At 47.9% G+C, this 10,835-nt stretch overlaps 2 protein-coding genes across 2 annotated transcripts in view; one reads left to right on the forward strand and one right to left on the reverse strand.

Annotated features, from left to right (window-relative positions):
• LOC124802517 (excitatory amino acid transporter 2) overlaps positions 1-10,835 on the reverse strand; it is a 294,422-nt gene that overhangs the window by 254,303 nt on the left and 29,284 nt on the right. The window lies entirely within an intron of this gene.
• LOC124803264 overlaps positions 1-10,835 on the forward strand; it is a 47,536-nt gene that overhangs the window by 31,137 nt on the left and 5,564 nt on the right. The window contains exons 2-3 of the mRNA XM_047264448.1: positions 8,819-9,898; positions 9,951-10,801. Of these exons, the coding sequence (XP_047120404.1) occupies positions 8,819-9,898; positions 9,951-10,801 (1,931 nt within the window). The remainder of the gene's footprint in view (positions 1-8,818; positions 9,899-9,950; positions 10,802-10,835) is intronic.

Here is a 10,835-nt window from a genome sequence, read left to right on the forward strand (position 1 = left end):
TGAAAAAATAGCAAAGTGTTCCGGACACACGTGATGTATGACGTAACCGAACCATGGATCCATCAGGCACCTTTTATGTGCCACTTACATGCAGTTACCATTGTCAGCAAAGTGGTTATCGAAGCTTGAACGTGCATAGTTTTCCTTTCAATTCTTGCTTAAATATGCAGCTCTAAAACCAGCAGTATATTTACAATGTGCAGCCGATATTTTTATAGGCAGGTATGTCGATACTTTTCCCGCTTATATATCGATACCTTTTTTCGATATTTCGAGAACAGGTATTGACATTTTTTAAATATCTATATATCTGATAACCGATTTTTTGAAAATCGGAATAGTCCTAATCTGGACGTTGTCTGATTTTTCTTACAATTTGAAAAGCCACCCTTTCTATAAAGGTCACCATAAATCGGTCTGGAGAGGTCCTCATAGTTTGTGAATGATTGCAGTAATCGATGGATGCTCGATACCCTGTTTTTTTCGTTCATTTACGCGCATTGCATTGCATAACATTTCATTGCATTTGTTTGCATCTGAGGTCAACTGCCAATCTTTGCACCAAATACAGCTGGTCTCTGATCCTCTCTGCCGGCCATTGTGGCCGAGTGGTTCTAGGCGCTTCAGTCCGGAAGCGTGCTGCTGCTACGGTCGCAGGTTCGAATCCTACCTCGGGCATGAATGTGTGTGTCCTTAGGGTAGTTAGATTTAAGTAGTCTAAGTCTAGGGGACTGATGACCTCAGATGTTAAGTCCTATACTGCTTCGAGCCATTTGATTTTTCTGAGCCTCTCTGCATTTCATAACAGTTTCCTAGCCGCAATGTCGCGCTGTTCCATTCCTGCCGTACTCGCCAATAGACGCGACAGATGCTGGGCTCCTTACAAATGTCTCGACAGCTGCTGTTTCAGTACTTTCCCCGCCGCCTTGGCTCACTTTCGCCAGATGAACTTGGACCCCCTCCCAGGAGGAGGATTGTCGCTATTCCAGGAACAGCAAAGAGCGGACTGTATTGGGAAAGGGGAGCCGCAGACAGCTGCCAGCGTTTGGGCCCCGTCCAGGACATTTATATCCATCCGCCACGGCCCGCGCTGGTCATCGGCGAAATGAATGGCGCCACTTCTGTGCTTGTGCCTGCCGAGTAACTTCCGCCCAAGTCCCTTGTGTGCATAAAAAACTTTTCTGTTCTCGAGCGCAGAACCTATTTCCATATTACTATTCCACTCGACTGTGTTCGTAGATCATCTCATTTACAGTCGATGTCAAAGCCTTTTATGACTATCTTCAGAGACGTAGGCTCAGTTACCGAAATTAAATTCTCTCTACTTCTCATCCCCCACCCAATCATATATTTTTTTCTCTGCCACAGCAATCGCTGATGTAGTTAATATACGACTTTAGTACAAAAATAGCCTGTATGCTTAAAAAAACAGAACGATTTAGAGCTGAATTCCCCAGTATCCAGCGTTGTGGGAGTAATGTTGCTGTCGTCTTCTCCGTCTTCTTCTTCTTCTTCTTCTTCTTCTTCTTCTTCTTCTTCAGTCCAAAGACTGGTTTGCTGTGGCTCTCCACACTACTATATCCTGTGCAAGCCTCTTCATCTCCGAGTAACTACTGCAACCTACATCGCTCTGAATCTGCTCACTGTATTCATACTTTTGTCTCCCTCTACGATTTTTACCCCGCAAGCTTCCCTACAGTACTAAATTGGTGATCCCTTGATGCCTCAGAATGTGTCCTACCAGCCAATCCCTTCTTTTAGTCATGTTGTACCACAAATTTCTCTTCTCCTCAATTCTATTCAGTACCTCCTCATTAGTTACGTAATCTACCCATCTAATCTTCAGCATTCGTCTATAGCACCACCTTTCAAAAGCTTCTATTCTCTTCTTGTCTAAACTGTTTATCGTCCATGTTTCACTTCCATACATGGGTACACTCTGTACAAATACTTTTAGAAAAGACTTCCTGACAAATCTAGACTCGATGTTAATAAATTTCTCTTCTTCAAAAACGCTTTCCTTGCCATTGCCAGTCTACATTTTATATCCTCTCTACTTCGACCATCATCAGTTATTTTGCTTCTCAAATAGCAAAGCTCATTCACTACTTTATGTGTCTCATTTCCTAATCTAATTCCAGCATCACCCGACTTAATTCGACCACATTCCATTATCCTCGTTTTGCTTTTGTTGTTGTTCATCTTATATCCTCCTTTCAAGACACTGTCCATTCCGTTCAGAAGCTCTTCCAGGTCCTCTGCTGTTCTGACAGAATTACAATGTCATCGGCGAACCTCAAAGTTTTTATTTCTTCTCCATAGATTTTAATTCCTACTCCGAATTTTTCTTTTGTTCCCTTTACTGCTTGCTCAATATACAGATTGAATAACATCGGGGATAGGCTACAACCCTGTCTCACTCGCTTCTCAACCACTGCTTCCATTTCTCCCCCTGTGACTCTAATAACTGCTATCTGGTTTTTTGTACAAATTGTTGTAGCTAGCCTTTCGCTCCATGTCTCTTACCCTTGCCACGTTTTGAATTTGGAAGTGTGTGTCCCAGCCGACATTGTCAAAAGCATTCTCTAAGTCTATAAATGCTATAAACGTAGGTTGGCTTTTTCTTAACCTATCTTCTATGAGAAGTCGTAGGGTCACTACTGCCTCGCGTGTTCCCACATTTCTCCGCAATCCAAACTGATCTTCCCTGAGGTTGGTTTCTACCACTTTTTCCAAATCTTCTGTGAAGTATTTATGCTAATATTTTGCTGCTGTGACGTATTAAACTAAGAGTTTGGTGATTTTCACACCTGTGAGCACGTGCTTTCTTTGGAATCGGTATTATTATATCACTCTTAAGTCTGGGGGTATTTCGCCTGTCTCATACATCGTGCTCACCTGGTGGAAGAATATTGTCATGGCTGGCTCTCACAAGGCTATCAGTAGCTCTAACGCAGTGATGTCTACTCCAAGGGCCTTGTTTCGACTTAAATCTTTCATTGCTTGTGGGAGTGATAACATTAATAAATTTTCATCTGGTCGGATTCCATTGGAATTGTTGTGCTCCACGACTGACGTAATCCAAAACGGAATACTAGTCAGCAATAAGTTGCAACTCAATTTATACTTTATTGCAGATCTAGATTTCATCTTCAGAATAGCTATCATCAGTGTATTTGAGGCCTTTTGACGCCTTCTGAATTTACATCACTAACTTCAAATGCAGTAATGATGGCTGTTCTGTAGCTGAAATCTAGATATGCAACAAAGTATTGATTGAGTTGCGACTGAATGCTGTCTTACTTTCTGTTTTGAATATTAAGTGATATTTTCGTACGACGGTGCTATGAAATAGTCAGTACAATGCACTTTCCTTTCGCAGAGGTTGTAACATGTCTGCAACCTATCTTCTTTTGCGAAAGCGGCAGACATCGTGAAATGAGGCAGCCGCTCACGGCAGGAATGAAGGTCTTACCTAGTCCTCGTCCTATCCTTCTTCAAAATACAACTCCTCACTCTGCCTTTTAGATTGTGTTTCACCATGGACTCTTGAGATATTAATTTTACATATTAGTTTGTGACATATAGTCTATTGAAAGGTTGAGAACGCACGCAGTGAGAAAATAGTTCTTCGAAGCAGGCGTGAAATGTTTACGAAAAGTTAAAATTGTGGACCGATAAGGACTCTAACTCGCAAACCCTGCCTTTTGGAGGATAAGTGCTACTAATTATGCTATCCTCGCACGTTTCAAATATCGACTCAAAGCTTCAACGTGTATCTACGATTTCCTCCATACTACACTGTTACATATCCGTTACTGTCAAGATGTTCGTAGATGTACAGAAAGTAAATATCCTAAGTTGAACTAACTATTCTAGTGTTGCCAAAGTTTATAAAATTTCGTAAGGGCAGAAACATTATATTAGCCGATCAGTGTTACTGGTCTTGCTATGGCTGTCTCGTTGTCTAGGATGTCGGTTGCTGTTTACGCTTCCACTTAATAAATCCAGGGTTTCTTCGTTTCAGTAACAGTAGCTGCAATATTATTGCTTTTTGACGTCATAAGTATTTATTCATAAATTCTTGATACTTTCTACACCACCACTTGTCAAGTAAATGCATTCTGTTGCACAATACTAAGAACTTGCTAGATACATTAACCAATCTCAACAACAACCGAGACTATTGTAGGGTAATTGGTGCCTAAAATTTCTTTAAGTATTACGTACATAGCGTTCAGATCCATCTAGAACAGGATGTTGTCCAAACGAATTTTATTACGACTGTCTTAACTGAAATTACTTTCCAGGCATTATGCAAATTATGTTTTTGAAAATAATTATATATATATTTATGCGCCTAATAATTAATAATGAAGATTGCAAATTTTGGCAATATAAAAACTATCAGCTTTTTGTCTTTGTATAACTGCCGATGAATTACGGATAGTAAAATTAGAAAAATTAAGCATCAGAACGAGAATTTTGTTTGCATAAAAACTAAAGCATAATAATACTACTTTCATTGTAAAGTGGTTTTTGACTCGTTTCAGTTAACAGTTGTGATTACCAATATTGATGGTTGAAGGTTGATGTTACTAAATGGACTAATGAAAAATAAATTATGTTATCAGGTAAATAGTATTTGGCTGATCAAATATATGCAAAATTCCTTTATATGTGGAATGAATAATTGAAGTATAAACAGTTAACATGTCAGCCGGAATTTATAAGGAATCGAACATTCCAATTGAAGTATGGAAGTTCTGAGGAGGCAAGATTCAGTACAGTACCTGTACGTTTCGTCACTGGTCCATGCATTAAAGACATAACTGTGCAGAGACAAACTACGCATGTCGCCCCACGATAATATCACTGTGCGACAGGTGTGGCGCATTGGCAGAAGATAGAGTTCAGCTGCGGTACGGATAACAGGTGCCTAAACAGCGCGCGAGTGAAGTGGCGCGACCACTGGAAACTTACTACAAAACCGGAGTGCGCGGGAGAGTACTATTCTTATAGACAAGACGTCTAAATTGCTCACTGAATCACCGTGAAATTCTTCATATATACTAATTAAATGCAAAGCCCCGTGCAGCCGCAGTGAAGTAGTGCCAACAATTTAACCAAGGCCGCGCAGGCGTGGGTTATTGCTTGGTAGATACAGATATAGTACCATGTGATTACCACCTTTTCGGCAAGCTGAAAGAACATCTGGGAGTAAAAAGATTTTACAACAATGTGAACTTCCACACAACGGCTCCGTGCAGATTTCTATTGAGGAACTGAAGTATTGTCAGAAAGTTCCGACCATTGTTTGGAAAAACACTGTGGCTATATTGGAAAACAGTGTCATGTGTCTGTCACTTTGAAGCGTAGCGTAGCATTCAATACTAGTTACTTGGCCTGCCATGGCAATGTGTAACTTACTTTTTGAACGCTCGTCGTATGAACCGCCAGGCAAGATCTGTGCGCATAAGTAGCAAGAATTTTCACATCAACTGGACAGAAAATATTTACGAAAGCAGAACCAAAAGTTGCTCCTAAACATCAATAAATTTATTGCAAACATTGTAATCATGATTCATTTTCAAACCCTAGTTGTATGCAGTGTCTGAGCAAACATAGTTGTTTGGGTGTGCTACCTGTCGACTGAATTTAAGTACTGCGAATTTTTAAAAGTTCAGATGATGGGTACACGCAGTGAAAATACTGAGTATAAAGATGCTAGGAGACATTTTATGCCTGGTTTCGAGATTCAAGATGTTAGATGGTGGTTAACTCCACAAACGAACATTTATCGTTTGAGTACTGTTATAAATAAGAACCCCGAAGTAGTGTTGACTGTGGTCCGGAAAACGAGTATGTTCACAACAGAGACATGTAAGTGCTCCCAGTCAGATTAGCCGGGGCTGCTACTACTATCTGATACCAACTGGGACATTTTATGCATTTATTTCCACGTTACGGTACATGAAACGTATGCCAAGAATTACCCAGAAGTCTCTGGGTGAACGAAGTCAAAGATGTACTTTTTAGGTGCGATACCAAAGAAGGACTTGAAAACTAGGGACTGTTATATTATTAAGCTGGTAATATTAACTGCATTAGAATCCCTGGGAAGCTACTCCTCAGTGGAAGAAGAAGAGTTGGCTAACAAAGTTTAATTCACTCTAACTTCTATGTATCGACCACAAGACATTTAATATGCTGTGGCAGTTGTTCATTTCATATCAACCCATTATGTGACACATTTTTGTTCTACTCATAAACACTTCATGTCTTCCTAGAAATTTTCTTTAATTTCAGTGTTACAGTTAAATTTTGGTCTTTTTTCTTTTTAGAAAGGCGAATTGTTAGTAACGAGAAATGCAATTATATATTAAGGCATTATTTCAATAGTGGTACAAGTCTATTTTTGTTCATTTTGAGGTACAGATTCCTAAAGTTAAATGAGCACTGAAAAATCTGCAGTTGAGATACGAGGAATATTCAAGCATATGGCTTCTTGCTAGAGACGAACCTTTCTTTCTGTTTATTTGTTTCGATCATTAATTTCAGAAGCATTATAGATAGAAAAGTGGAGGTAATGGACTTGCATCACTATTGAAATAAGCCCTTCATATATACGTCGAAACAAAACTTCGTAACTTTGCATTTTGAAGATTTTATAAACGTGGAAAGGCAACTCTGAATAGACCATACGCAATACTTGAGGATGCAAAACCATTACTCGAGGGCAAACGAAGACTGATCAAGCATTTAAATGAAGATGATGGGTTCTTTAATGAAAAGGCAGTATATAATGAGCGCAGAAGAATAAGATGTTGGGCTCTCGGCGGCTAGGTCTTCCACAAAAAAATTGTGTTTAAAACGTCGGAATTTCGACTGAAGTAAAAATGAAATACACTGAGATGAATAGAGTCACTGAATACCTCCTAACATCGCGTCGGACCCCCTTTTCACGGCGTAGGGCAGCAACTCGACGTGGCAGGAACTCGTCAGGTCGTTGAGGTCTCCTGCAGAAATACTGAGCCGTGCTGCCTCTACAGCCGTCTATAACTGCGAATGTTTTCCCTTTGCAGCATTTTGTGCACGAAGTGACCTCTCAATCATGTCCTATAAATGTTCGGTGACATTCACGTGAGGCGATCTGGACAGCCAAATCATTCGCTCCAACTTTCCAGTATGTTCTTCAAACCAATCGCGAATGTGGCCTTGTGACGTAGCGCATTGTCATCCATTAAAATTCCATCATTGTTCGGCTGCAAATGGTCTCCAAGTAGCCGAAAATAGCCATTTCCAGTCAATGATCGGTTCATCTGGACCAGAGGATCCAGTCCATTCCAAGTAAACACTGCCCACACCATTTGGAGCCACTACCAGTTTGCAGAGTGCGTTGTTGACCACATGGGTCCGTGGCTTCGTGTGGTATGCGTCATAGTTGAAACCTACCACCATCTCTTACCAACTGAAATCGGGACTCGTCTGACCGGGCCACTGTTTTCACATCGTCTAACGTTCAACTGATACGGTCACGAGCCCAAGAGAGGCGCCGCAGGCGATGTGCTGTTAGCAACGACACTTGCGTCGGTCGCCTGCTGCCATATGCCATTAACGCCAAATTTCGCCGCACTATCCTAACGGATACGTTCGTTGTAAATCCCTCGTTTATTTCTGCGCTGTGTTGCTTGTCTGTTAACACTGACATCTCTACGCAAACGCCGCTGCCCTATCGCTAGGCGAACGCCGTCGGCCACTGTTTTGTCCGGAGTGAGAGGAAATGCCTGAAGTTGAGTGTTCTCGGCACACCCTTGATCTGTGGATCACGGAATACTGAATTCCCTAACGATATCCGAAATGGAATATCCCATGCGTCTAGCTACCACAAGAGTATCGCGTCCAAAATCTGTTAATTACCGTCGTGAGGTCCTAATGACTTCGCCAACGAACTAGCCCCTTTATACCCCATCTACGCGATACTGCTGCCATCTGTATATGTATATCTCACTATCGCTATCCCATGACTCGCTACGGTCGCAGGTTCGAATCCTGCCTCGGGCATGGAGGTGTGTGATGTCCTTAGGTTAGTTAGGTTTAAGTAGTGCTAAGTTCTAGGGGACTGATGACCTCAGCAGTTAAGCCCCGTAGTGCTCAGAGCCATTTGAACCATTTGAATATCCCATGACTTCTGTCACCTCAGAGAGAAATAGCAGTGCGTTCGTCACGTGATCGTTTAGCCGGAGCGAGGCCTGTTCAACAAACGCCATTCACAGACGCTACTAGATAGGCGTTGTGCGTTACGTATTGATTTGCTGTTGAATTTCCGACGGTACATTCCGGGAGGAGTCAGACAACGTATTACTTCCTACCACATACATCTCGCGAAATGACCCCAACGAGAAAATTCGAGAAATTGGAGCTAATACAAATGTTTACCGACAACCGTTCTTCCCGTGCGCCGTTCGCGTATGGAATGGTGAAGGGGGAATCGGATAAAGGTGTCAGAAATACCGTGCGTCACACGCACAGTTGCGGATTACTCAGAAAGCTATTTTTGTCTGAAGGGGCCTCCGACATTAAGGTGCAAAGGTACTGATGAAATTTTATAAGCTTGTTGCACCAAGAGTTAAGTAGTAAAATTGTAGGAGCGATACAGAACCTGCGTTGCGCCTGGCTGAACAAATCAACACAAATGTGATTCAAATTGATTGCGTTCGAGTGACACTCTCACCTGCTCAAAATACTCTAGCCTATGCACTTTTAAGAGAACAGTGTATTGTTAAGAGCGCCTACAGAATCTGCAGTGCTTCCGCAGTCTTCTACAACAATCGAAGTCTCAGGCGGGAACAGCCCAGTGCCGGGCGGGAACAGCCCAGTGCCGGGCGGGAACAGCCCAGTGCCGGGCGGGGAACAGCCCAGTGCCGGGCGGGAACAGCCCAGTGCCGGGCGGGAACAGCCCAGTGCCGGGCGGGAACAGCCCAGTGCCGGGGCGGGGAACAGCCCAGTGCCGGGCGGGAACAGCCCAGTGCCGGGCGGGAACAGCCCAGTGCCGGGCGGGAACAGCCCAGTGCCGGGCGGGAACAGCCCAGTGCCGGGCGGGAACAGCCCAGTGCCGGGCGGGAACAGCCCAGTGCCGGGCGGGAACAGCCCAGTGCCGGGCGGGGAACAGCCCAGTGCCGGGCGGGAACAGCCCAGTGCCGGGCGGGAACAGCCCAGTGCCGGGCGGGAACAGCCCAGTGCCGGGCGGGAACAGCCCAGTGCCGGGCGGGAACAGCCCAGTGCCGGGCGGGAACAGCCCAGTGCCGGGCGGGAACAGCCCAGTGCCGGGCGGGAACAGCCCAGTGCCGGGCGGGAACAGCCCAGTGCCGGGCGGGAACAGCCCAGTGCCGGGCGGGAACAGCCCAGTGCCGGGCGGGAACAGCCCAGTGCCGGGCGGGAACAGCCCAGTGCCGGGCGGGAACAGCCCAGTGCCGGGCGGGAACAGCCCAGTGCCGGGCGGGAACAGCCCAGTGCCGGGCGGGAACAGCCCAGTGCCGGGCGGGAACAGCCCAGTGCCGGGCGGGAACAGCCCAGTGCCGGGCGGGAACAGCCCAGTGCCGGGCGGGAACAGCCCAGTGCCGGGCGGGAACAGCCCAGTGCCGGGCGGGAACAGCCCAGTGCCGGGCGGGAACAGCCCAGTGCCGGGCGGGAACAGCCCAGTGCCGGGCGGGAACAGCCCAGTGCCGGGCGGGAACAGCCCAGTGCCGGGCGGGAACAGCCCAGTGCCGGGCGGGAACAGCCCAGTGCCGGGCGGGAACAGCCCAGTGCCGGGCGGGAACAGCCCAGTGCCGGGCGGGAACAGCCCAGTGCCGGGCGGGAACAGCCCAGTGCCGGGCGGGGAACAGCCCAGTGCCGGGCGGGAACAGCCCAGTGCCGGGCGGGAACAGCCCAGTGCCGGGCGGGAACAGCCCAGTGCCGGGCGGGAACAGCCCAGTGCCGGGCGGGAACAGCCCAGTGCCGGGCGGGAACAGCCCAGTGCCGGGCGGGAACAGCCCAGTGCCGGGCGGGAACAGCCCAGTGCCGGGCGGGAACAGCCCAGTGCCGGGCGGGAACAGCCCAGTGCCGGGCGGGAACAGCCCAGTGCCGGGCGGGAACAGCCCAGTGCCGGGCGGGAACAGCCCAGTGCCGGGCGGGAACAGCCCAGTGCCGGGCGGGAACAGCCCAGTGCCGGGCGGGAACAGCCCAGTGCCGGGCGGGAACAGCCCAGTGCCGGGCGGGAACAGCCCAGTGCCGGGCGGGAACAGCCCAGTGCCGGGCGGGAACAGCCCAGTGCCGGGCGGGAACAGCCCAGTGCCGGGCGGGAACAGCCCAGTGCCGGGCGGGAACAGCCCAGTGCCGGGCGGGAACAGCCCAGTGCCGGGCGGGAACAGCCCAGTGCCGGGCGGGAACAGCCCAGTGCCGGGCGGGAACAGCCCAGTGCCGGGCGGGAACAGCCCAGTGCCGGGCGGGAACAGCCCAGTGCCGGGCGGGAACAGCCCAGTGCCGGGCGGGAACAGCCCAGTGCCGGGCGGGAACAGCCCAGTGCCGGGCGGGAACAGCCCAGTGCCGGGCGGGAACAGCCCAGTGCCGGGCGGGAACAGCCCAGTGCCGGGCGGGAACAGCCCAGTGCCGGGCGGGAACAGCCCAGTGCCGGGCGGGAACAGCCCAGTGCCGGGCGGGAACAGCCCAGTGCCGGGCGGGAACAGCCCAGTGCCGGGCGGGAACAGCCCAGTGCCGGGCGGGAACAGCCCAGTGCCGGGCGGGAACAGCCCAGTGCCAGGCGGGAACAGCCCAGTGCCAGGCGGGAACAGCCC

This window comes from Schistocerca piceifrons, chromosome 6 (genome assembly GCF_021461385.2).
Source record: "Schistocerca piceifrons isolate TAMUIC-IGC-003096 chromosome 6, iqSchPice1.1, whole genome shotgun sequence".
Classification (NCBI taxonomy): domain Eukaryota; kingdom Metazoa; phylum Arthropoda; class Insecta; order Orthoptera; family Acrididae; genus Schistocerca; species Schistocerca piceifrons.